We start from the raw sequence: 26,209 nt of genomic DNA on the forward strand, positions 1-26,209 counted from the left end.
AGGCCGACACAGCCATGCCAGGAATCCCCCACTGAGGCCAGCCAGAGTTGGGCCAAGGTCAGGCCTCCCTGTCCTTCCCAGAACCACAGCTGCTGCTGGGCCTCTGGGCTCCTGGGAGATACAGCAGGAGGGAAGGACTGAGGTCATGCAGTGGGAATGAGGTCACCCTGCTGCTTTGATCCTATGGGCCCCCAAATCCCTCAGCACCCACCCAGCAGGTTCTGGCTTGTCCATCCTCTCTCCCCAAGTACTTCGTTGTAACCAGATGCCGGTGGAGTGCTGAGTGACCACCAGGTGGCACCCTGTGGCAAGAGAGTGAGGGGCAGAGGAGTTGGAGGCTGGGCTAGCCTCCGTTCCTGGAATAGGCCAGGAGGGAGGAGAAGCGAGCGGAAGGAAGACGGTGTGTGGCTGGCCAGCCAGCCCAGGAGACCGCCTCCCCGGTGGCCAGTTTGGGCGCCCTGGGACAGTGGCTGCAGGTAGGCAGAGGTGATACCAGGGTTCAGGCAGCCTTTCCCTGGTTTGAGCCCTTCCCTTGGTCCTGGCCTTTCCCACCTTCCTATACTTTCTCCTTTCCTCCCCTTCCCACAATGCCCTGTCTCCCCACCCTTCTTTTTTGTCCCCAAACCTCTCCCCATCCACCTCAATCCCTACCCTTTCTGTGCCCCAGGCCCTTACTCTTTTAGTAACTCAGCAGTTAACAGGATCAGAGGGCAGGTAGCCTGGCTGCTGCCCCCACCACTGCAGCCTCCAGGAGCAGCTCTGCCTCCCCACCCTCTGTCATGGAGCTCTGGTTCACTAGGGTGCCAGGCCCCTTCTAAGAGTAATGAGTAACCAGGGCAGGTAGCAGCAGGCAACTCAGGTGAGCCAAGGTTTCTCCCCACAGCTGGGCATGGCAGAATCTGCACAGGCCCCGAAGCTGGTATACCTGGTCACAGGTGGCTGTGGCTTCCTGGGGGAGCATGTGGTGCGAATGCTGCTGGAGCGGGAGCCGAGGCTCCGGGAGCTGCGGATCTTTGACCTGCACCTGAGTCCCTGGATAGAAGAGCTGAAGACAGGTGACTACAAGGGGAAGTTGTCTTGAAGAGGGTATGGTCTCCCCCATTCCCTCCCAAACCAGGATACTCCCCTGCTTTGTGGAAAAGATGATGCCTGCTATGCTGTTTGGTCCACACGGATGGGATGAATGAGTCACTTGGAACATGTGGCTCCCAAGGGTGTAGGCTTAACCAAGCAGCTGGCTGATGACCTCGAATCTGACATTGCCTCTGGCCTCCCCGGCTTTTCCACCAGGGCCCGTGCAGGTGACTGCCATCCAGGGGGATGTGACGCAGGCCCAGGAGGTGGCAGCAGCTGTGGCTGGAGCCCATGTGGTCATCCATACAGCTGGGCTGGTGGATGTATTTGGGAGGGCCAGTCCAGAGACCATCCACAAGGTCAACGTGCGGGGTGAGGTGCTCCCCACCTATTCTAATCTTGCATAGGACACTCCCTGGCACATGGCTTGATCTTACCTCTCTGTTCCCCCACCCCATTTGACCTTGACCTCCTTTGATTCTCATGTGACAACCTGTACTATTGAAAGCCCTGCCCCTGTGTGATCATTGTTCATCCTGTCCATCCTCACTCCACCTGTTCTGGTTCTCCCTGGACCTGGGGTGGGCAGGGGAAAGATGCAGAGAGGAAGGAAGCCTCAGCTTGGATCCATCTTCTTCCTCCCCAGGCACGCAGAATGTGATCGAGGCTTGTGTACAGACTGGAACTCAGTTCCTGGTGTACACAAGCAGCATGGAAGTTGTGGGACCTAACGTCAAAGGACACCCCTTTTACAGGTGAGCTAAGATTCCCCCATTACTTAAAGAGCCCACTTCCTTAAGCATTGAGTCTTCCTTTTACCCTCACTAGGGGCAATGAGGACACCCCATATGAGGCAGTACACAAGCATCCCTATCCTTGCAGCAAAGCCCTAGCTGAGCGCCTGGTCCTAGAGGCCAATGGAAGGAAGGTAAGCCAAGAGACAGAGATAGGTGTTGGGGGTGCAGCCAGGCCAGCACAGCCTGACTTGCAGGCTGCTTTGCATTCTGCCCTGTGGGCCTCCTATCTCTAGCCTGAGGAGGCTAGTACAAAGGGGAAGCTGCTAGGTCCCAGGTCCTAACAGTGTTTGTCATTTGGCTTTTGCCATCAGGTCCGCGGGGGGCTGCCTCTGGTGACTTGTGCCCTGCGTCCCACCGGTATCTATGGTGAAGGCCATCAGATCATGAGGGATTTCTACCGACAGGGTCTGCGCCTTGGGGGTCGGCTCTTCCGGGCCATCCCAGCCTCTGTGGAGCATGGTCGGGTCTATGTTGGTAAGGACGGGGCTAAGCAGGGGGAGGCCAAGAACAGGGCAGGAGGACCTGCTTTGAAAGTGGGTGGGACCCATGTGGTTCTGGGAGGGGCAGTCTGTGCTCTGACTGGAAAAGGATGGTCTGTTCACAGGCGCAGGTAGATGATGATTATGTAGGCATTGTCTGCATGGACCACAAAGGAAACAGTATCCCTGCTATTAGGGAATGCTGACATAAAAAGCTATAGGCTGAGAAGATTGCAGGCATGGAAGCAGCAGTTCCCCAGGAAAGAGAGGGGTGGCATGTACACAGACCAATCCAAGAGAGCAGTGGCCTCAGGATCTGGGGAAAAAGCAGCCATTCCCAGGCTGTGGTAGAGATATGGGCAGCATCTAAATGGGTCCAAATAAGGAGTGGCTTGTGCATAAGCTGGTCCAGAAAAGCAGCATCTTACGTGATTGCAAGAGCCCTTGGAGGCATAGCCACTTCCCCTCACTGGCAGGCAATGTGGCCTGGATGCATGTGCTGGTGGCCCGGGAGCTGGAGCAGCGGGCAGCACTCATAGGCGGCCAAGTGTACTTCTGCTATGACAAGTCACCCTATAAGAGCTATGAAGACTTCAACATGGAGTTCCTGGGTCCCTGCGGATTGCGTCTGGTGGGCACCCGCCCACTGCTGCCCTACTGGCTGCTAGTGCTTCTAGCTGCCCTCAATGCCCTGCTGCAATGGTTGCTGCGCCCACTGCTACTCTATGCACCCCTGCTGAACCCCTACACACTGGCTGTGGCCAACACTACCTTCACTGTCAGCACCAACAAGGCACAGCGCCATTTTGGCTATGAGCCCCTGTTCTCATGGGAGGACAGCAGAACCCGCACCATTCTCTGGGTGCAGGCCATGGAGGGTACAGCCCAGTGATGGTGGGGCTGGGGCCTGGGGGCCATCATGGCATATCCACCCAGGTCTTGAGCCCTCACACACTGGATGGGATGGAATGGCTGGATTCCAGAGCTGGAAGCTCTGGTGCCATCTAGCTGTCCCAGAGCCCTCCACATTTTATGGCTACAAACTCTTGAGTCTGGGTTGTGTTCTAATGCTTGGTTCCAAGTTTCAGGGCAGGGTTTTCTTCACTCTCAACCCAGGCCTGCTGGATGTTTAGCAAAAAACTGATTTCCAGATGTTCTCACTATGCCATCCCACTTCTGATTCTCAAGCACGAAGTGGCCAAGGTTCTAAAGACTGACACCCAAGTGCCTCTGGACTAGGTTCAGATTGAAGAGACTTCTCTGGTTTCTCCCTCCACCTTTGTCCTCAGGGCATTATCTTCCCATTATTTAAAATAATATATCACCTTTAGACATTTTCTTAATTCCCCTCAATGAAAGCCGAGAAAAATCAGTGTTTTTTCACTTCTTATCCCTCCTCCCAAATTGAGATCTTGCAATATTATTAGCTCTCTGCCTGAGGATATCTCAGTAATGTTGTACCTTGCCAAGCCCTGTATTAAAATCCTTTTCCAAGCCTGTGTCATCAGTCTGTCCAGCAACTCTGCCACCCACTACCCCAACAAGTTTCCCCTCCCCACGGCGCCAGTCCCATGTGGGGACAGAAGGAAGTGAGCACACAGCACGCCCGCTGTTGGATTGGTTGCTATTTCTCCCATCCCACGGGGCCCGGCCCGGCCCGGGAGGGGGGTTGGGGGGCTCTGGGGACAGGACATGCAGGGCTGGGGGGTAGAATTTCCTGTATTTTATCCATTTGCAACTTGGTCACCAATAGAGAGAAATGAGACTGAGGGCCAACAGGAGAGGGTAGCCTGGCTCTGGGCCCCCAGCCAGGCCCCAAGAGTCCTGTCCCCTCTAGAGAGGGAAGGGAGAGAGCTCTAGAAACCAACGGAGAAACAGAGAAGGGGGCAGGGGCTCATGTCAGCAAACACAGCTACATCACGTGACACGCCAGCGACACAGAAACACACGCCAACGCACACAGCTGCACAGCGGGCAGGGGGCAGGTGGGAGAGAAGGGAGCCGGGGGCCACCCATCTTGTCCTCTGCGGGGCGGGCTGGGGGGGGCAGGGTAAATGCATAGAACACATCACGTGTACACGCTCAAGGCGTGGCATGAGCGTGCGACGACCCACGGGCACATGGGATGAACACGCAGTGTGCTTCATGAGAGGCCAGGATGGGGAATAAGGGAGGGAAAGCACTGAGCCCTGGCCAGGCCTGGGACCACCCACGGGGCACATGGCTTGATGGCTGTAGATGCATGGAGTGTGGGCAGCACACACTTGTCTGAGAACATGCAAAAAATTCCAACCCCTAGACAACACTCGGACACACATAGACAGCAGCCAACAAGCAAACCTATCATATAATGTGTGGGACTTTTAGAAAGCTAGGACACAGCAGAACCTCAGGGATCCCCTGGTCCACCTGAGGCCCAGAGATGGGCAGCTGTGAGCCTAATGCTATTCAAAGAGGCAGGAGCAGCACTCCAGCCTCAGCTCCACCCTTCTGGTGAACTTCAAAGCTGTGGGGCTTCTGGAAACACCTGGGCTGAAAGGGGGTCCTGGCTGGGAAGCAGGAAGGAAGAAGGGGGCTGGATGCTGGGATCAGCTCTGACATCTCCATAGAAGCCTGGGATGGGAGCAGAAGGGCTGCAGTCAGACTCCGGGCAGACTTCCTATCCTGTAGAAGGGCATTCTGGGAATGGACAAGCAAGCTCCCTTCCTCAGGACAGCTGATCTGGGGTTTACATACATGTGGCCATATTGACACAGACACACCCAGGATGGGCAGAACCTAAACAGTGAGGTAGGGAAGAGGTTGGCTGTCTGAGTTTGAGGGGGGGGCGCTGGGAAGGATGTGTTCTGGGAGGTCACATTTGCATGGGCTCTCACAAACACGCAAACATTCACACTTTGCATGATGTGGTAACCTGCAGCCTACACACATAAACCAGAGTCCTTCAGCTAGTACACAGGTATGCCCCACCCCAGGGCAGGGCAGATTCATGTACTTTGTATGTTCAGCCTATTTGTTCCTGGGCCATTGGGAGGGGGTGGGTTTCCAACACTGTCCTTTCCCCGTCTACCCTCTACTATCACCAAATACAAAACCCACCAACTATGCATATGCTATCTACACCACAAAGAAGAAATTAACCCTTTCCTCACCATCAGAAAACCAAGTCTACATCCCTCAATCTTACCCCTGGTGTGGGGAATGGCCATTGATGATATTTCAGCAGGAGAGGTGTCTAGGGGATGGGGCCCAGGACTTAACCCACACTGGCCACTCCAGTAAATCTGAAATCAACAGTTGCCCAAACCCAAGTTTCCTGAGGAAGAGCCCAGAGCATAGGGTAGGATAGTGAAGACAAATGCTTCTCCCAGGTTCAAGGGGGGTGTGGAAGAGGCAGGAAGGGTCAATGCCCTTATTTTCCATCTGACTGAGGGCAGCTCTTGACATCTCACCTCATCAGTAACATCCCTACAAATGTCTTTCTGGGAGGCATTTGTGTAAAAATGGGTACAGACCTGAAGGGACACCATGCCAACATCAGCATGCATGGGTGCCCCAGTATACATGTTGTGCCTGGGTGTGGCTACCTTCCTGGGACCTCTTCAGCCTTGGTATGTGTGAGTACATTGAGCTGTCACAGATTCAGGCCTGTCCCTGGGCAGAGACACAGAGAAAGATAAGGATCTGGGTATGTGTGCACAGGGGCCCTGAGGTTGGGCAGGGCAATGTGGATATAGCAGTGTGTGCAGCCACATTGGTCAGCAGCTCTGCAGAAAGGGAGGGGGACAAATAAATCTGGATAAACAAACAGGAATAGGGCACATGTCCTTAAAAACAAACAAGTGTATGTGTGTGTACACAGGGGACAGAAACACACTATGTAGAAAGCCCCTAAACAGACATGTATGCACACACACACACACACACACCCTCACACACTGTATTCCAGGTAGCATAGAAATATAGATATCTGTACCCACCCAAAAAGGTGTCCAGTCCATGATGTGGAGGGCTCTAAGAAAACTTATCAATACTTCAGACAAGACAGATGTACGCACACGCATACACACGTACCTCCTATCACCTATTGGGGAAAATGCGTGTCTATGTAGGCCAAGCTAGGTCATTTACAAGTATATACTTCCATTCACCTCTGGGGATCTCCAAAGCCCACAACATACACACACACACACATACACACACAAACACACACACACATACACACGCACATACACCCTCCCTGGGGCACACAGCAGCCCCTGGGGTGTCTAAGCCAGGAGGGTTTGTTCTAATCACGTGGAGTGTCTGCCATGGCCCATGTGTCTCTGGGCCTCCCTGAATCCTTTGAGAATGTAGAACATCTGCACACACACACACTACCCGCCTCATTTGTAGCAGACGGGGGAGGAGGTGTCAGTGGAGGAATTGCTGTTGCATTAGGTTCAAACACTCAAACACAAAATTCCATGTACACAAACTGTGTGTCTACAAATCTGTGGCCACACACATACCCACACACACACACACACACACCTATTCACTGAAGACAAACCAGGGTGTGGTGGGCTGCTATGTTGTACTCAGGAACAGTCTACACAACAACCCAGGTGAAGGGGAAGCTCAGCCCACACACAGACTCAAGGTGGGGGCAAGAGGGGTGATTCGTGATTCGGTGCATCTACACATCTACACATGTACACACACGCTGGGGTGTCCACACGTCTCGAGCATGTGCCGGCGGCATGCATGTTGGTGTGCATGTGTGATCACGCCTGCTGCTATCTACGTGCAGGGGCAGGGGGTGGTCCAGGGCAGGGTGAGGCCCAGGAACTCCAGGGTCTGCCGTGGGTGGAGGAGGGAGTGGGGTTGCCTGGGTCTGTTCTGGGGGTGAGCTCGGAGCAGGGGATGGAGTGAAAGGGGTGATGGGGGTATTGCTCCCAATGTGGTGGGGGAAGGGTCTGGGAGAGATAGGGGTGAGGGGCCTACAATCCCAGCGTCCCCCCAATGGATGACGCCAAGACCACCCCCAGCACCACACAGCAAATGATGATCATGATTTTCTTCTGCAGGTAGAAAGATGAGAGAAAGAGTGAAAGACAGAAACAGAGTGATAGAGAAGGAGACAAACCAACAGACAGATGGGGGAGAAGATGGGGGAGAAGACCGGGGAGGAGGGTGAAAGGGAAAAGGGGAGAAAAAACAGAAATAGGAAGAGGTCAGAGCCAGAGATAAGGCCTCTCACCCGATTTCAACACTCAGCTCAGCCTTGGCCTGAGCCCAGCCCCACCCACCAGGCTCCTGGTCTCCCTGCCCCCATCAGGCCACCTGCCCTGGCTCACCCTCCGCGCCTTGCTCTGATATTTCACAGCTTTCTTGGTGTCGGACACAGCTCGCTCCACATAGTCCACGGAATGTTCCACGTTGTACTCGATGCGGTCAATCATCTCCCCCTGCAGACAGTGGAAGGGTGCACAGGGAGAAATGGGGGCTGGGCTGGGAGACAGAACCTTGGGGACCAGGGCAGCTCCTGGGGTGGCATGGCAGAGCCAGTACCTGGCTTTCCACAAGCATGGCCATGTCCACGAACATGTCGTGCAGCTCGCGGATGCTGGTTTCCAGTTTGATGATCTCATTGTGCCTCGTCTCAATCTCGTTCAGTGCCTGCTTTGTCATCTGCGAGTCCATTTTGATCTAGGACCATGGGAGTTAGGGAAGAACTGCAATTACCCTTTGCCCCCGTAAGAGCTTCGATTCAGCAACCAGAGTGTCTAGGTTCAAAACTGAATGTCATTTACTAGCTGTAACCTTGGGCAAATTTAACCTCTCTGGGCCTTGGTTTTCCCACCTAGAAAACATGGATCCTAACAGCGCCCGCCTCACTAGGCTGCTGTGAAAATTGAGTGAGTTAATATGTAGTATATCAGGGGCTGGGACGTGGCTCAGTGGTAGTGTTTGCATAGCATGCATGAAGCCTTGAACCCAGGGCTTCAGGCATGCTACGCAAAAACTGATAACCCTGCCCAATCCCTTGGCCATGCCCCACGCCTCTGGTTGGCTCTGGACCTCCAGCACCCAACCCGCCCAGCTGCAGCTAGGTCGCCTCTAGAGCACCACTAAATAAATAAATCATAAATAAAACATAAATCTTACTTTAAAAAAAATCAGTATATCAGTTGGAATATCTGGCACTAAAAAGAAATTTTGTTTGATTATAAGAAATAAGACTTGTCCAGAGCCCACCACCTTGCCCAGGAGCCTCCTCTAACACACACACCAGGGAAGGAAGCCCAGGGAAGAAAGATGTCAAAGGCAGCAGGTGAGAAAGTGGCCCAGATGAGAAGGCAGTGTGCCCACAAGTTGCCTAGAGCCTGCATGAGATGAGGCAGGGGATAAATAATAGCAAAATGTACTACAGTCCTTGAAATTCAAGTCATGGGGAGAGACTCCAATTCACAGTCGATCTCCCCTGCCCCAAAATTCCTGGCTTGAGCTGGTCTACCACTAACTTGCCAAAATTTAGACCATGTTAAGCTACTCCTTTTCTCTAAAGCCTTCAGGACTCCCCACTACCTCAGCCTACACACCTTTATTTTGAGAGTCAAGGCCCATTCTCCCTTTTAGCACACACTCTTGCTCATCCTATAAGAATCAAAATCACCCAGTAGCTGTTTGGTAAATTGTCTCCTCTTCCTGTTTTTTTGCTTTGTTTCGTTTTGTTTTTTCAGAGTTTTCTCTTTGCCTATTTCCCCCTGTCCAAAATCTCCTTGCTTCTTGAGAGACTGCTTAATATCACCGCGCCCAGGAAGTCCTCCACAGCCCTCAGCCCAGGTCCTGACCACCCTGCTTTATAATGATGGGTTTCTATTGTAACGATGGTGGGCCAGTTGGCAGGGTCAGCTCTTGTCCATTGAAATGACCCCCTTGGAACTGTCCACCAGGTTTCCTCCATTCTCATACAGACAGACAGATGGCCTGGCTGCAGGTGTTTGGAGAGAAGGAGCTAAATGGCCCACAATCAATTTGCCCAAAGTAAATTCAACAAAGACCAATTATCCAAATAACAACTTACTGAAAACTATTAAGACAATCACAGTGCATACTTTAAAGCTGGTAGAGAACCATTACTCAGACCACTCGCCTTCAGAAGCAAAAATAGGACTGGGTAAGCCAGGAAAAAAAATCCATAAGGAAAAAGAATTGCGGTTAGGGGAAAACTCAATCGGTCACATATAAAACAAGGAAAGGGCAGTGTGCAAAACTTAAGCAAAACTAAAACTTATGTTTTAAAAATCTTCAAAATGTTCACAAATGCACCATATGGTGAATGACATGCTTCAGGTGGGGAGCATGTAGTAGATCTGAGTAGTGGAGAGTCCTGACTCTCATACTAGACGGTGGAGTCAAATCTTTCTGAGCTGGTTTTCCTCATCTAGGCCCCCCTGAGAGTTGTGGAGAGGATGAAATGAGTTAGTAAATGTAAATGTGTAAAATGCTTAGAACAATGCCTGGCACGCTATTGTTTGCCAATTTTATGGGGATGCCTTCCTGCCCTGCCCCCACGGAATTCCCCAGTTCCTCGTCCAGTCTGCCCACTGCTAGTTAGTTATTCCAGGGTGGACTTAGGACCTAGATCCAACCTGAACTTGGGGAGGAGAGGCAAAGGATTTCCAAAAACAGACTCCGCCCCCACCCGGGGGCTCACATCATCCGTGAAGATGGCCAGTTTCCCGCTCTCCAGCATGTCTTCCAGTTCTTCATTGGTCGTGGTCCTGCCGGCTGTGGGGAGAACCGACTATCATCTGCTCAGGGACGGGGCCCTGAAGTGGTGGGGATGGGGCAGGGACCCGGGAGTCCACCCTCCCGGCCACCTTGAGTCAGGCGCCCCCCTCCACAGAGAGGAAGGGCCTGGAAGGGCGCTTGGGCAGCCGCGGGAAGTTTAGGGCAAAGGGCACACGCACTGATCTCCAGCTGTCGCTGGATCCGGTCCTTGCAGCGGTCCCGATACTTGGACTGGGTCGCGTTATATTCGGTCATTACCTCCACAAACTTCCGGGAGAGCGTCGAGTGCTGGGGTGGGTGTGGGGGGACAGACACAGGGAGTCAGGGAGCCCAGAGGGAAGCAGCACGTGGACGTTTGAGGGGGGAATGGCCTCAATTAGTTTACGGGTCTCTCTTCAACTCGGGCCGCGACCTAATGCCTCACAAATCCAGTCCCTTATTCCCCCAAGGGGTATCTCCACCCTAAACCAGCGGGTGACCCCCAATGTGGCTGGGTTACGCCCACCTCTATAACTCCGCCCAATCCCTTGGCCACGCCCCGCGCCTCCGGTCGGCTCTGGACCTCCAGCACCCAACCCGCCCAGCTCCAGCTAGGTCGCCTCTCGAGCCAGATCCAGGTGCCGCCGCATCTGGGCCACTGACTCCTACCTGGGTCTTGCGGATGCGCAGGTCCGCGGAGGAACGGTTCAGTCCCTCCTCTTGTTCGATGCTTTGCTCGATCGCTGAGAGAGAGAGAGAGAGAGAGAGAGAGAGAGAGAGAGAGAGAACGAGAGAACACACATAGTGAGGCACAGGAAACCTGGGGCATATGGATCCCGGGTTTATGAAGGATCGACACCGGGGAGCAGGCTCCAGGCCTGGGAAGATATGTCATGCCCATGGCGAGGGCGGGCAGTAGAGAATCCAGGGTGAGGGGCAGCCCAGCAAAATGCACAGGTGTTTGTGGGGTTCCTGAAGGCAGGTAGATGGGAAAGTTGAGGGTCAAAAGGCCACCAATTAGAAGGGGGCTATTTGTCTAGTGGAAGAATCAGGTCTTGGAAAGTGCCTGGCTGTAGCTCCTGCCCAACCCCATGAGGGGATGTGGACCCAGTTCACTCAAGAAGGGTCCCACTAGTGAGGAACTCTCCATTTCTCTGGACAGGGGCAGAAACATACCTTGTGGTTTTAGTTCTTTTCATTGGGGTGTTTTGTTTGTTTTGTTTTTTGGTACTGGGGAGTGAGTGAGCCCAGGGGCACTTTACCACAGAGCCACATCCCCAGCCCTTGTTCCTATTTTATTGAGAGACAGGGTCTCTCTGAGTTGCTTAGGGTCTCACTGAGTTGCTTAGGGCCTGGCTAAGTTCCTAAGGCTTGCTTTGAGAACCTCCTGTCTCAGCCTCTCCAGCTTCTGGGATTCCAGGCCTGTGCCACCTTGTCCAGCTCTTGTTTTGGTTTTGAAACAATGTTTCATTAAGTTGTCCAGGCCAGCCTGGAACTTCTGGGCTCAAGCCATCCCTTCTGCCTCAGCTTCCTAAGTAGCTGGGCAAGTCACCACACCTGGGTCCCCTGTGATTTTTTTTTGGTGGAAGGCAGACACTTCCAGGTAGGTGGGGTTCTAGCAGCCACCCTTTCCTTGAAGAATTCTAGGGCAAACAGATGGATGCTTCAACAGAAAAACAGCCCTCCCCCTGCTCTTCGAGGTGATCCCTGTCCTGGGAGTTTCCACTTCTAAAGGATGTTCTGGGAAAGCGCACAGATTAACTGGGATTCCTGCTTCTGGATCGTGCACTCCTGACACTATCATTCAGATTTTTTAAAAAAGGAGCCTGCGGTAAGATCTACTTTAGTAAGATCAGAAAATGCAGCAGGAATGAATCACCAAGCCTTCTCAGACCTCACAGGGCCTCCAGGCCATTCCTGAGAACATCACTTCTCTGTTTTGCTGGCAGCAGGGAAGGTATGGGGCTGGATGACACCCCAAGGATTCCCTGCCAGCAATAGCAGGCACAGTGACTGAGTGATAGTTCTGGCCCAGCTGATTCAGGAAAATCACAGGAACACATATCAAGAGATACTGGAATCTGCTGTCCCAGCTTGGGGCCCTGTTGTCAGCTTTAGGGTTGGAGCCAAGTTGGGATGGAGGGGTCTTTTACTGTAGGTCACTGATCATGCTTCAAACTAGAAAATGAGTCAAAGGGATGAAACAGCTCTTTCAAGGTTACACTTAGGGCCTCAGTTCATGTCTCCAACAAGAGATCAGAGGAGATGAGAATCTTCTCTTTTTTTCTGGAGATATGGAGGGTCAGCTTCTTAAACCACTGCCTCTCTTATTTCTGGGTCTATTCATGAACCTTGAATCTGAGAGCTCTCCTCCGGGTCTTCTGAAGAACATTCAAGGTCGGAGCTCAATAAGCACAAAGAAATCATTGAGCTCAGGGGTTTTAAGCTACGATCCAGGAGGAACAGAGCTTTTGAGAAGGAACCCCAGGGGCTATTGCAGAGACTGAAGGTACAGCCTCCCAAACCCAATTCAGGTAGAGCAATCTTTTATATGTTTCACATGTTGAGGGGTTTTTGTAAGATTTCATTAGAAGAAAAAGATTTTTATGCTAAAAAGAGAAAAGGAAAGAAAAAGAAGGCAGTTTTGAAATTGGTGTAATTTCTCTTAGTATACCCATGAGCAAGCTGAGAGGGAGGAACTTGTCCAGAGTGAGTTAGAGTGGAAGCTGGATTCCCTCTGCCTGGCTTGGCTCTTAATGTGACCCTGGGTTAGGGCATTTTCCATTCCAGCACACTCACCCGAGTGCAAAGGGCTTGATTTTATGAATCAGCACCAGAGATTCACATATGGCCTCCCCTTGAGTCCGGGAGGACTTGGGGTTTCTGTCCCTGGGACCAAGGTCAGCGCTGTCAGGCCAGATATCTCATAAAGTTCCTTTCCCCAAAGACTGAGACATTAGAGGTGCTTGGCAAATATTTCTGATGCTGAATTACTATGAGCACACAAATTACCATCCCGGTACCTCTGCTATTCCCCTGGCACCAGCAGACAAGGAGGTTCCCAACCCACAGTGCTTTGGGAGAAGGTGGTTATTACCAGCACCCAAGTCCTTAAATTAGAGTGAATACATGAGCATTTGGCAAGTCCCTCCTGAAAGCTTGCCAGCCCCTGATGTCAGCCACACAGTCCAATCTGTCCTGAGCAGAGGATACCAATTCAGAAGCATTTGCTGAGCCCACCTACTGGGTGCTCAGTGATAAGCTAGGGACCCGTTCAGGAGGAATGAGGACTTAGCAACACCAAAGCCGCTTGGAAGATTCCATTTTTCTGATGGACTTTTATGCAGAGCTCAGATGCAATTTAAACAGGAACCTTTCCTCTCCCTTATTTTCCTCTCAAGTGTTTTTCTCCAAAGAATCTGGATCAAGTGGGCCAAACCAGGCTTGGGTGCTTTCTCACCATTCAGGAATCTAGCTCCTGGAAGTCTGTGGACATTCCTTAGAAAAGGCTAGTTTTGTCCAATGAGGACAGAGTTCTTTTTTTCCCCTAGTAATGGGACTGCATTCCTCACCTTTCAACTTGGACCGAACCTTGTTGGCCGTCTTCTTGATGTCTGCAGTGAGGTCCTCCAGTTCCTGTTTGGTCTCTGAAGGGAGGGTGAGGAGGGTAAGTGAGAAGTCTGGGTGGGACCCCAGGCCCTCCCCCTACCACTGACACCTGGTGGTGGCACTCACTCTCATCTGGGTTGGGGGCGGCCAGGATGGCACTGTGCTGTTTTTTCACCTGCTCTACATCTTCCGACAGTTTCTCAATGCAGCCTCGGATCTCTTCCACCTGGAGCAGAAAAATCGGTGATACCCAGTCAAGTTGTTGGGCCACATGAGGGGATCCAGGGTAATCAGCCAGGGCAGGAAATAGGCCGGACACAGATGGATTGATAAAAGGCCAATGAGAGTGAAGAATAGAGAAAGGGGGGTGCTCAGAAAATGGCTGGCGAAGGGCCAGGTTCTGGGTCTGGGGCCACTGGGGACTCATCACCTGTTCAAAGAACTCATCCATAAAGTGGTCCCGATCCACGTGGACGACCTCCTCCTCATCATCACTGTCTTTCGCCTGCAAGGCAAAGGAAGGCTGAATCCGTGAGCTGTCCCTATCTTGGTCCCCCAGGCTGGCTCTCTGGCTCTCTGGCCCTCTTCCCACGACACATTTATAGATATTCCAAGCTCAGAAAAGAGGTTTTGGGAGGGGTCCTAAGTAGGGGAGACGGCAAGGGCACCAAAAGGGGGAATGAGCTCCTGATATACCTTGTGGAATAAGGTTCTGGAGACCAGGGTAGCTGATAACTCAAAGGACACCTTGGAGGGAATTAGCAAAAGGCAGGTGGATGTGGCCTTATGGGTACCTGGAATCAGATGGTATTCAGGGCTGCTGCTACTGACCAATCAGTATGAACGTATTTCAATATTTTAACAACCAGCTAAATGTCAGCCTTGCAATAATTGGCTCTGGGATCCAAGAGGGACTCTAGAATGGTGTCCCAGGAGCCTGAGTGTCCCTGACATCCCCAGCAGTGCCTGCCCAGGCCTCACTTTACTCCGCTACTATTTCCCCCCTGCCCCCACCTGACCAGCCATGTCCCCTGTGCAAGGTCACTTCACTGTTAGCAGCAGGCGCCAAGCATGGTGAGGCCCAGTGAAGGCTGGGTGAGATGCAGGCAGCGCCCAGACCTCCCTAGTTCCCTGCAGCTCCCCTCAGCACTCTCACTCCCCGCTCAGCCTACTCTTTTTCATGTATTCACTCTCTTTTATCTAACCCCTTCCAACTGCACACCCACCTCCTCTCACTGGCTTGGATTTCCCAGTCGAAACCTGCAGCTGCTCAGCCCTCCACCCTCAGGGCTCAGAGACACAAAGGGATTCACCCACCCACACCACCATCGCCACCAACAGACAGACCAGTGACACAGACAGAAGTGCACACAGAAATAGGCCCCCGACACCCACGTGGAGACACGCTGTCATATTGAAGCTCACCCGCACACAGACCCAAGCAAAGTTGCACGTGAACACACAGACCTTCGGGCGGGCCGTGCCCCTGGAGACATTGAGGAGGGCCCTGGAGGTTTGTTCTCCCAGCCTCTCTGAACCTTGGGTTTGCACATTCATTTAGAGCTGGGCAAAGGGCACAGGGAGGGCTCCCCAGGGCTCTCCACTCCTGACTCCAGCTCTTCTCTGCTTGGGACAGAGGTCTGAGGGTAAAATCTGAGCCCATCAAGCTTAATTGTGTCTGGAGCTCTAATCAGCCCCAGTGGAAATTTCAACAGAGTTCATCCTGGTTTCTAGAAAGACTCTAGCCAGAGTTCGGACAGAAGTTCATTTGGAGCCTGAATGAAATCAAGACAGGATCCAAAGGGAATCTAAAGAGAAGAGCTAACAGGGTCCGAGTAGAATGCAGACAGGCCCTCGCAGAAACCAGACAGGCTCAGACCAAACTAGGCTAGGCTCAGACAGATCCCAGACAGCTCAGATCGAACCGAGACAGGGCCAGATGGGACCTCGATGCAACCCAGACAGCCGAGAGAGCTTGGAATCCGCAGATCCCCGACAGCAAGGGAAAGAGCCCGCACAGCCCAGAGGAGCCCTCCCACTGGACGCCCCCAAAGCTGCCCCAGTCTCCTGCCTAAGTCCTGCCCCAACTGAATTTGAGGGATTCTCCACACAGACTCCAGGCCCACACCAAGTCAGAACACATGTCAGACACTTCAAGACAACACCAAATATCTACCTAGAGAGGTGGGTGCCTCTGTCACAGCTGCCCCCAGAAGAAGGAGTGGCACAGGTGGATCTTGGGAACCCTGATAAGACTTGTGGCTTCTCAAGCCTCCACCCCAGACAGACATTGGCCCTGAGAGGTTCTGGGATGTGGGGCTTATCTCTGAGGACCTGCTGGTCTCCCATGATAGTTTCCAACATCTCAGTCCTCAGAACCCAACTACCCTATGAGGCCTCCTTCCCCTAAGAGCCAAGAGCCTTGCTCTGCCCCTTCTGTTTCTGCACATTCACTCAGCCTTCGCCCTACCTCACAGGGGTCAGGACATCCTCACTAGCCTTAGTATCTGGGAACTTTCCTGTTCTGTCTTTCCCTTTCCCATGCCAACTTTAGGAAGTCCTTCCTAAAGTCTAATTTCACTCTCTCTTCCTGTTCTCAGAACCACTTCCCTTAGATTCTTCCTAGAGTATCTTGGGCTACCTGTTTACTTGCCCTTGAGAGAGGAAGAAAGGTGGAAGGGTGCAAATATGATTTATTTGGAATAATAATTATGAAGAGAGCTAAGAGTTAATAATCCTTCCTCTGCATTTATAAACACTTTTACATCCATAATCCCTTTTGATCCTCACCATCATAGCTAGTCCTGTGAGAAAGCTGAGCAAACATCATTATCCCCATTTCACAGATGAGGGAACAGGAAGTCACAGAGGGGAAAAGGAGAGTGATTTGCCCAAGGGCTAAACAGGACCAGGACCTGCCTCCTCCCAAGACCTCATCTAAGGCTCCAGGTCCGGTTCCCCACTCAGTGACTGTCACCAGCTCTTTCTCCTCTCAGGTCAGCTCCTGCTAAGGCCCACTCTGGGTAAAAGTCTCTGTGTCCTGAAAAAACTAACAAAATGTTATCATTTGACAGTAACTTCTGTATAAGTCTTACACTCTAGTTATCTTTTTCAATCTTCATTAAAACTCTGTAAGGATCATTGGCCAACATAATTACAATTATGACAAACACTGAGACAGTGTTTTACAATGTGCTGGGCACTCTTGATATATTTATCCACTTAATGTTTATAACAGCCCTCTGAAGTAGAGATTATTATAGCTCCCTTTTATCAATAGGGAAAATGAGGCAGTGGGGGCTAAAGAGCTTGCCCCAGGTCCCCAGCTAGAAGGCCATGTGACTTCTCCCTTCCCAGTCCCAGTATCTGCATTTAGTGAAGGCAATAATGTCCAACCCACACGGTGGTCAGGAGGGGCAATGAGATAACGTGGGAAAAATGCCCAATGCTGCAAGACAGAGATTAATAAGCGTTTGGTGAGGGTTGGCTATTACCCCCGGCCTCTTCCACATTACAGAAGAAGAAACAGTCTCAGACAGTTCACCTCACCTGCCTAAGGCTTCTTGGAAAGTAAGGCCTTATTATTAAGCCCTTAAACCTGAGACTGTCAAATCTCAGGTTTTTCCCCAACCATCCTTCTGAGGATGACAGTCCCTCTATTCCTCACTGGCCCAAAGAGCCCTCTCTGTTGTTTCCTCAGTACTTTTGAGCTCCTGTGGCTAGGACAGAAAATCCATAAAATGGGCCCAGGGCTGCAAGAAGAATCCAGCAGCTAGGTCTTCCAGCCTCCTCTTGACTTGCTGTGTGATCCTAGCCCTCCTTGCTCTGAGGTGTCGTTGTTTAATAATGAGCATATATCTTTATTTTTTTCTTTTTTGGTATGACACGTTTTAATGCATGTATGTACATACTGGTTACAGAGAAAAAGAATTCGATTGATTTCACATATTAGACACTGGACAACCAATAAATGCCCTCTGCATTGCTACCACTAATGTAACATTTAATATCAGTGAGAAAATTGTGCTGTTGTAGGCAAGTGTTCTACCACTGAGTTACACTCCCAGCCCACCTGCTATTCTAAAGATAAAATAAAATTAAACAAGTTCTAATAAACAATGAGCACATTTCTAGAAATCAGGCAAGCCTAAAAGAAATCAGGCTCTGAGAGTACTAGGCAAAGATGATCAAATGTGTCCCAGTCCACTTCATGGTGGCCTCAGATGGACAATTCAAGTCTCCATTTCCTCTTGGGCAGAATGAGGAATATAATAATTTATACTTGTATAACACACAGTACCAATGACCATGAGTTGGGCCTGGTTACAAGTGCTTTGCATTTCTTGTTTAATCCTTATAACCACCCTGTGAGGCAGATACCATTCTTATTTCTTTTTGATAAATGAGGAAACTGAGATAAAGAGACTAAGTAACTTGCCCAAGACTATTCAGTCGATCGGGTGCTGATGGGGTCGCAGTGCCTAGATTTGGACCCAGGCACTCTGCTCTTTACTTCCCCTCAACTGCTTGAGTGCTTGGGAGGATTAAGGGAGTTGGCCCTGAGCTCTGGAGCACATTCTAGAACTGTCTTGGCAATGGGGGAGCATCCAACCCAAGCCTTCTCAGACTCCTCGAATCCAGGTGTTCCACATCAGAGATACAAGGGCCCTTGTGTGTGTGTGTGCGTGCGTGTGTGTGTAAACACACACGCATGCCTGTGCATGCTAACACACCCTGCTCACCCATGCTCCTCAGCATCGTTTGATCTAGAGACAGCAGCCTCTCTGCCCACGCCCCCCTCCTGCTTCTGTCCATCTGTCTCCCTGGCCTGGGCCGTTCATTCCTCCCTCCCTTCTGCCCTCCCATGGTCCAGCCTAGCCCTCTCACCCCGACCTCTCTCCTCCACCTTCCCTGTCTGACCCACCTGCCTCCGTCCCCATCTCCCTGCCTCACTGAGTCATTCATTCATTCATCTAACAAATAGGTACGATTTGTGCCAAGTTCTCTTCTGGATGCTGCTGGAGATACAGTGGCAAAGAAGACAGGCAGAGAGGTCCTGCCTCCAAGGAGCTGACACTCCAAAGGCGGGGTGTGGGGGGAGACAGACAATGAAAAATGGACAAGATAATTTCCAATTGTGCTAACTTGCAGGAGGGAGATAAATAAGAAGATGCGATACAGAGAAACAGGCACGGGAAAGACTTCAGATAGGGTGGTCAGGGAGGGCCTTTCTGGGGAGATATTTGAGTTGAGCCCTAAAAGAGCCAACTGGACTATAATGTAGAGGATACGGCACTCAAGGCAGAGGGAACAGTGTTCTGGGCGAGGGAACAGCATTCTAGACAGGGGGAACAACATTCTGCACATGGAAAACAAGTGCAGAGACCCTTAACACACATTTGGTGTGTTTGAAAGGCAGAAAGAAGCCGGGGGGCCCTAGAGGACATCCACTCACTGCTGGGGTTCTCTTGGTGTCTGTCCACACCCTCCTTTGTCTCCTCCTTCTCGCTTCTCTCCTCTTCTCCTGGCTTCCCACTCTATGTCCCTGCACGTACCCCCTCTTTTTTTTTTTTTTTTTTTTTTTTTTTTATAATATTTATTTATTTATTTTAAGTCTCGGCAGACACAACATCTTTGTTTGTATGTGGTGCTGAGGATCGAACCCGGGCCGCACGCATGCCAGGCGAGCGCGCTACCGCTTGAGCCACACCCCCAGCCCACACGTACCCCCTCTTATCTTCTCCTCCCCACTACCTTTCTTCTCTACCTCACTTGCTTGCTTCTCCTCCTCTGGAGCCTCACCCTAGCTTACTCCTTGGATCTGGGAACTCCCCATCCATATCCAGCCCAGCACCTCCCAGTTCCAACCAAAAGTGCTTGGTGAACTGGAAAAAGAAAACTCTGGTTCAGCCCCAGCTCTTACAGTGAGTTATGTGACCTTGGGTAAGTCATTTTTCTCCCCTCTGGTTCTCATTTAACTCCAAAATAAATTAGGGGTCATATCCTGCCCATTTTAGGGCTTACATGGTACTCAAGAGGAATATACAAATCGTCTGTGGAACAGCAACCACAGAGGACTGCTCTGCCCCAGGCCCCCTCCGAGACACTTTATGCAGGCCAAACTTGTGAAACAGATACTATTCTACTTCCATTTCATATGAGAAGAAAGTGAGGATCAGACAGGTTAAGCAACTTGCCCAAGGTCACACAGCAAGGAGCAAAGTTAGGATCTGAACCAGACCACTGGCTCTCAAGTATGGGACTTCAACCACTGAATGTTAAATAGACTGGAGAACCCCTTGGGAATGCTAAGAACCACTAGAAAGTCAATCAGGCCCTCAGGCTAACATTCCTTTCCAGAATCTCAGAGATCCTCTTTTAAGGGCTCCCAATGCCCATTCAGTCTCTCCTGCCTCTCAGCGCCCGTGAGGAGATCTTTCTTTTCCTTGCATCCTGCCAGCTTCTTTCTGAGCCCCACCCACTACCCTGCCAAATCTCCAGTCTCCCAGAGCTGTGACTAACACCAGAGCCATCAGCATCCACTCAACCCCCCAACCCCACACCATTCCAGCTCCCCAACCTGGGCCCCAGCAACCCAGCCCCAGGTTCCCTCACCTGGGGGTTGGGGGCCCTGACTCATTCAGCCAGGGAATGAGGAGCACTCCCCACCCCCACCTCCTCCACCAGACCTGTCTTAGCCTCTTCCCTCCTTCTCTATAATTATACCACAATTCTGCCACCACCTCACCCCAACCGCTTTGCATTTTTCTGGGTTTTGGAGACAAGGAACAGACTTGGCTGCAAGGGATCTGGGTTCAAACCTGCATTCCTCCCTTTGTGCTAGCTGTGTGACCTTGGACAAGTCATTTATCGCTCTGGGCCTCAGTTTCCCCAACTAATAATGAGGAAGTCTCTCAGTCCGCCTACCTATCCAGATTGGTGGAGATTATGATGATAACGGGCTTTGTAAACTGCACCATGAGGGAAAAGGGAGTTTTGAGAAAGGATGCTGAATCCAGCCGACCTGGGTTTGAATCTAGCTATGTGACTTTGGTCAAGTGACTTAACCTCTCTGGGCCTTTGTTTCCTTACTGTACAATGAGATCATATTTGTACCAGCTTCATAGGGTTGCTATGAGGATCAAAATGATTTAATATGTCTAAAACATTCAGGATAGTGTTGATGATTATCATTATTGTCATTTTCCTCATGCCTGAGTGTATATGCAGTAAAAGTTTAAAAGAAATAAACCTTTTGATTCCCTCCCCATAAACGGCAGTCACTGCCTCCAAGCTTGTGTCTCTCTGAAAGCTGAGTCCCTGCCCCCTAATCTAGGGGGCTCTCCAAAGACAGAGCTCTTTACCCCCAGTGTCAAAACTTCTGCTTCAAAGGCCAGGAAAACAGACACCTCTGTCAACTTGGCAGACTGGAAACCCACATTCCAGTCCAACACCTGCCCCCCCAGTCATGCGTGGTGACCTTGGGCAAGTCCCTTCCTATATCCAAACCTCAGTTTCCTCATCTGCCAAATGGGATAATAACCTCGGAGGTAACCATTGTCAGTCTCTTGGTATAGATCCAGTACATCAGGATACAGTGGCCACTGTCCTGAGCCAGTACCTTTATTAGCATAGCACCACAGGCCAGGATCTTATAGCAGACTGCCAGCTCTGCCTCCTTGGGACCCAGGTCATTTCCCTAAATGCCCCAGCATCTTCTCTGCCTCCCAAAGCATTCTCACCAAAAGCCCCATTCCCCAACCCTTCCAAAGAGAAGCTTCCTCTGCAGCCTCCAGAGCTGCTTCCCTGGTCTCCCAAACACAACTAACTACCTGCCTGGCTGGACTCCTAGAGCCAGGCCTCTTCCGGCTTGCAGACGGGGGGGCCCATGTCAGCCTGGCCTGACTGCTCAAGATGCTCCAGTCCCCCCAGCACAGCACAGCCCATGTCACATAACCCAATTCTGTGACCCTATGCGTGCAACCTTCTTTCCTCTCCCACCTCGGAGGGGTCACCGGGACTCAGGCCCTAGCCCTCTGGCAGTCTCCTGGGGCCAACCCTTCTTTCCCTGTCTCTAACAGAGGCCCCCTCCCCACGAGGAGCAACACACGAGTGCACACACATGCACACACTTCATTCACTGCCAGGTGTTGGCATCCAGTCCCAACCTGTGTCCTTCCTCATTGCACCCCCCAAATCTGGGTCCTGCTACACTCTCAGCCTGGCCCAGTAACCACCCCAATACTTCTAATTTGGCAAATCTGCTCCCAGGATGACAGTACCCTCCAATTCTCTACTGACATTCACTCTCTCCCTTCCCCAGGTTAGACCCAGAGGGCCCTCCTGGAAACATGGGGTGTCCAGGGCCCTGAGACCTCTCCTGCCCCCTCGTGTCTTAATGGCCTCCAACCCCTTCTAGCCACTGTCCCCAAAATGCAGGTTCACTGGAGACATCAGGTGCCTGGAGATACTGGGGTGCCCCAGCTCCCAGCCTCCAGTCTCATCATTCGCCCCCACCTCCCAGCACCTCCCCCACCCCATCCCCACGCGCTCCCCAAATATTGGGGTCCCGCCCCCCGTCCCCCCACCCCCAAGCTCACACTCCGCAGCTCCTGAGTCCGATCCTTCATCCTGCGACGGCTCCTCCTCCTCCTCCTCCTCCTCCTCGTCCTCCTGTCTCTGCTGCTGCTCTCCGCCTCCCACCTCGGAGCTGGAGGCCGGGGGGTCTGGGGGCGCCGGGGGGCGCCGGAGCCGCCGAGAGGGACCTGCGGGAGGGGGAGCGGGCGGGGACAGTGGGCCTAGGGCCGGGCAGGGACAGGGGCCTGGGCCGGGCTCAGCTCTGCCTGGGCTGCGGTGGCGATGCGGCTGCGGCACAGGGTTGGATGGAGGGATGCGGGAGCCGAAGCGCGGGGGAGGGGGGTGGAGGGAGGTGAGGAGGAAGGGAGGGAGGGGGGACCAGGAGGGGGCGGGGAGCAGGGGGCATGCGCAGCGCCCGGGGCTGGGGGCGCCTGGGGGTTGTAGTCCGGGGAGGGGGGGACCCACGGGGAGGGGGACTGGAGAGGCCTAGAAGGGGGTGGGGGAGGGCAGAGCCAGAGAAGCTGGGAGAGATGCAGGGAGACAGAGGAGATGCTGAGACAGGCACCGAGATGCTGGGTGGCCTGGGGGGTGGCGTGGACCGGCGGAGAGACGGGGCAAGGGAATGGACTCGGGGAATAACCTGAGGAGAGGTGCTGTAGATCCCTTTACACCAAGAGCTATAGATAGATTTGATGTTTCTGTCTCCGTGTGAGTTTGCGCACGACCCGCTCTCTGTGAGCGTGTTCCCTGCAGGAGGCTCTTTGGACAGAAGAAATAGCAAGACTGACCCTCTGTTGTAGCTTTTTTTTTTTTTTTTTTGATGCAAGGAATCAACCAAAGGCTCCCTGAGAAGAATGTGGGGCTTGTTTTGAACAGCCTTCCCTACCCTACCTGTCAGCATCCCTGGCAGCCGTGGGTCTCCGAGCTCTACTTGTCTACCTCCAGGGACAGGGTGCTCACTACCTCCCAAGACCTCCTGGCCCATCTTTAGATTGCTCTGACTGTTAGCAAAGTTTGTTCTGGTCTGGGAATGGAGCCTCAGTGGTAGAGCTTTTGTCTAGCACCCCCATGACGTGGATTGATCCCCAGCAGCCCCTCCCCACAAATCCTTATTGGGAAAAGGAAATCTATTACCCCTGTGATCTGAGTTGCCCTGACCCCTCCCTCTTTCAGGCCCACCTTTTCTCTCCTCATCTCCTCATCTTAACATCACATCAACTCCCCTGCAATGGGGCTTTGGCTCCTCATGGAACAGGCCTGGACCCTGCTTTTGCTTGATTACCTCTTTGATTACCGGCCTGGTAATTGATTACCCTCCATGACCTTTCAGTAGCACTTGACCCAGATGACCTCTTCCTTGACTCCCCACCTGCCTCCTGCTTCCTGTGCCACACTGCCCCCAATCTATGGATCCCAGCCTCCTTCCAGGCGCCTCCTCTCCTGCAACCCTTCAATGTCAAGGTTCTCTGCGTTGTATCCAAGGTCTCATCTTACTTTACACACACCTTTCTGCATCTACATGCCTGCAGTACCCACATCTGTACCTGCAAGACAGATCCCTTTGCTCAAAGGAAGCCACTACTATGTGTCTGAGCTGGCCACCAAGAACACCGAGATAAAACAGGTATCAGATCCATAATCATAGTTTGACATGGGAACCCCAAATACAGTGGTGCCCTTCCACTCCCCAGAAGTGCCCCTTCCTGTGCTCTCCATCAGGGATGGCATCTCCACTCACCTAGCTGTTCACCACAGACAGAAAGCTGTCCTTGACTTCTTCTCCATTGTAACAATGCTACCACGATCTGAGTATCCACCATGTCCTATTCACTACTCCTCCCGACTCATGGCAGCCACTGTTGTCATTCCAAATGTACAGATCAGAAAACTGAGGCTTTAAATAGTTAAGTATCATGTCCAAGTTTACCAGGTGGGACTCTTATCTGCAGCTTTTTTTTGGTACTGGGATTGAACTCCGGGGCACTCAACCCGTAAGCCACATCCCCTGCCCTATTTTGTATTTTATTTAGAGACAAGGTCTCACTGAGTTGCTTAGTGCCTTGCTTTTGCTGAGGCTGGCTTTGAACTCATGATCCTCCTGCCTCAGCCTCCCAAGCCACTGGGATTACAGGCTGGTGTCACTGTGCCCAGTTTATCTGCAGCTTTTGATCACAAAGCTATGTTTTTTTGGGGGGGGTGCTAGGGATTGAACCCAGAGCCTTGTGCATGTGAGGCAAGCACTCTACCAACTGAGCTATGTCCCCAGCCCCACAAAGTCCATTCTTGTAAAACCACAGATATAGCTCTTCTCTCAACTGCCACATCCAGAGCTGTCTCCTGTGTCCTCTCCATCCCTATCACCTCTGGTCAATCTAAATCCTCCTCATCTTAAGCCTAGACCATCAGGACAGCTTTTTCCCTGGTCTTGCCACTTGGAGCCCCTTTTATTCATATCCATCTTCCTCCCTGGCCTCTAGTGTAATTGTCCCTCAAATAAATGTGATAATGTTAACCCCCTGTACCAACACCTCACAATACCCCCCATGGCTTGCCAGATTACACTCCAAAGCCTGCTCTGGGGTTTGAATCCCATCACCATCACCTTAGGTCTTCTACCATTTCCTTCCTAAGCTGTGGATCTCTGACCTTCATTGCACCAAGGAATCATGGATTCCCTGAGTTCATTGCACCCTGAGTCTCTCACTGTGTATTTGCTTTACCTGGAATACTGTTAAGCACCTTCTGTGATAGTCCGACTTCTCGTCCTTCAAGATCCAGATCAAACCTCTCCCAACAGTCCAGGCAGACAACCTCACTAGGTATAAGTTCAGCTTGCTTCCCAACCAGACTAGACTGGGTCTGGCTGGTGTCTGCTTCTCCCCAAACATAAAGGTCAGATATAAAGTAGATGCTCACTAAAAATCCATATGATCAAATGGCATGTTCCCTCACACATTTACCCAGGCATAAACACAAGGAAAATAAACTGTAGGAAGGCAGTAATTTTTTTTGTTGTCCATTGTTGGTTCTTTTTTTTTTAAAAAAAATATTTTTAGATGTTGATGGACCTTTATTTTATTCATTTATGTATATGCGGTGTGGAGAATAAAACCCAGTGCCTCACGCATGCTAGGCAAGTGTACCATTGAGCCACAACTCCAGTCTGGTCATTGTTTGTTTTTTAGTGGCACTGTGCCCTGCCCCCCAGCATGTAGTGGGTGCTCAGTAAGTATTTGATAAATGAATGAAAGAGTAAAAGGTGCACAACTCCAATCTGGCTGCAGCTCTAAAAATGGAGACAGGCGCACATAATGTGATGACGGTAATGCCTCTCGTTGTTTAGTAATTTAATGTTTTGTTGTTTGTTTGTTTTCAATGCTTAGTATTGAAACAAGGTCCTTATATATGCTAAGCAAGTGTACCACTGAGCTACAACACCCCAGTGATTCTGAACTCATCACATACATGACCACTTAAAATCTACCAAAATAACCCTGGGAGTTGAGTTTCCTAAGTAGCAGTTTCATATATAGTCTCCCTTCTTGAGTGGTCTTTGTTTCTTTGTTTCTTGTGCTGGGGATTGAACCCAGGGGTGCTCTACCATTGAGCTACATTCCCAGGCCTTTTTATTTATTTAATAAATAAATTGCTGATTCTGGCCTTGAACTTGCCATCTTCCTGCCTCGGCTGGAATTATAGGCATGTGCCACTATGCCCAGCTCTTAAGGAAGACTTCAGGTGGAGAAATTTATTTTATTTTGTTCTTAGTTCACAAGTTTATTATGAAAAACACTGCAGACGGTGGAGAAATTTATACATAGCTTATCAACTTGCTGGGCTCTGAGTTCCTCATGTTAAAAGACCCCATCTAATTAAGCTCTGCTCCCTTCCTGACACAGGACCTATCACAACTGT

General features: G+C 51.5%; 2 protein-coding genes across 11 annotated transcripts; one reads left to right on the forward strand and one right to left on the reverse strand.

Moving 5' to 3' along the window:
• The first annotated feature begins 340 nt into the window (after window positions 1-340).
• Window positions 341-3,844, forward strand: Hsd3b7 (hydroxy-delta-5-steroid dehydrogenase, 3 beta- and steroid delta-isomerase 7). Of its 6 annotated transcripts, none has more exons than XM_046454352.2 (7): window positions 341-476; window positions 884-1,055; window positions 1,291-1,446; window positions 1,721-1,829; window positions 1,957-2,002; window positions 2,276-2,345; window positions 2,827-3,844. In XM_046454352.2, the coding sequence occupies exons 2-7, from the start codon at window positions 890-892 to the stop codon at window positions 3,240-3,242; spliced, it is 963 nt and encodes a 320-aa protein (XP_046310308.1). In that variant the 5' UTR covers window positions 341-476; window positions 884-889; the 3' UTR covers window positions 3,243-3,844. The 6 variants fall into 6 exon arrangements, with proteins under 6 accessions (XP_046310308.1, XP_046310303.1, XP_046310307.1 ...); XM_046454347.2 differs by having other exon boundaries at window positions 343-476; window positions 1,903-2,002; window positions 2,183-2,345; XM_046454351.2 differs by having other exon boundaries at window positions 343-476; window positions 1,903-2,002.
• Window positions 3,845-3,955: 111 nt separating this feature from the next.
• Window positions 3,956-23,042, reverse strand: Stx1b (syntaxin 1B). 5 transcript variants are annotated; one of them, XM_058582665.1, is made up of 11 exons: window positions 22,935-23,042; window positions 22,318-22,482; window positions 14,148-14,222; window positions 13,844-13,943; window positions 13,681-13,755; window positions 10,778-10,851; window positions 10,309-10,417; window positions 10,053-10,126; window positions 7,904-8,041; window positions 7,690-7,800; window positions 3,956-4,963 (listed from the first exon to the last, which is right to left on the reverse strand). In XM_058582665.1, exons 2-11 carry the CDS (start codon window positions 22,345-22,347, stop codon window positions 4,799-4,801), a joined length of 951 nt encoding a protein of 316 aa, XP_058438648.1. In that variant the 5' UTR covers window positions 22,348-22,482; window positions 22,935-23,042; the 3' UTR covers window positions 3,956-4,798. The 5 variants fall into 5 exon arrangements, with proteins under 5 accessions (XP_058438648.1, XP_058438647.1, XP_058438651.1 ...); XM_058582667.1 differs by lacking the exon at window positions 3,956-4,963 and adding an exon at window positions 5,358-7,413; XM_058582664.1 differs by lacking the exons at window positions 22,318-22,482; window positions 22,935-23,042 and adding an exon at window positions 15,185-15,289.
• Window positions 23,043-26,209: the final 3,167 nt, after the last annotated feature.

Source organism: Marmota monax, unplaced genomic scaffold (genome assembly GCF_021218885.2).
Source record: "Marmota monax isolate L192 unplaced genomic scaffold, Marmota_monax_Labrador192_F-V1.1 WCK01_AAM20220418_F8-fsc00086, whole genome shotgun sequence".
Lineage (NCBI taxonomy): Eukaryota > Metazoa > Chordata > Mammalia > Rodentia > Sciuridae > Marmota > Marmota monax.

Bases quoted from the DNA above. Each gene is read 5' to 3' on its own strand.
- Hsd3b7 (XM_046454347.2), top strand. From the start codon at position 890: ATGGCAGAATCTGCACAGGCCCCGAAGCTGGTATACCTGGTCACAGGT. The intron at 1,830-1,902 runs GTGAGCTAAGAT...TACCCTCACTAG, and splicing joins AAAGGACACCCCTTTTACAG to GGGCAATGAGGACACCCCAT. The intron at 2,003-2,182 runs GTAAGCCAAGAG...TTTTGCCATCAG, and splicing joins TAGAGGCCAATGGAAGGAAG to GTCCGCGGGGGGCTGCCTCT.
- Stx1b (XM_058582664.1), bottom strand. From the start codon at position 15,274: ATGAATGTGCAAACCCAAGGTTCAGAGAGGCTGGGAGAACAAACCTCC. The intron at 10,127-10,308 runs GTGCGTGTGCCC...TTCTCCCCACAG, and splicing joins CCAGCGACAGCTGGAGATCA to CCGGCAGGACCACGACCAAT. The intron at 4,964-7,689 runs GTGAGCCAGGGC...CTCCCATCCCAG, and splicing joins ATCAGAGCAAGGCGCGGAGG to GCTTCTATGGAGATGTCAGA.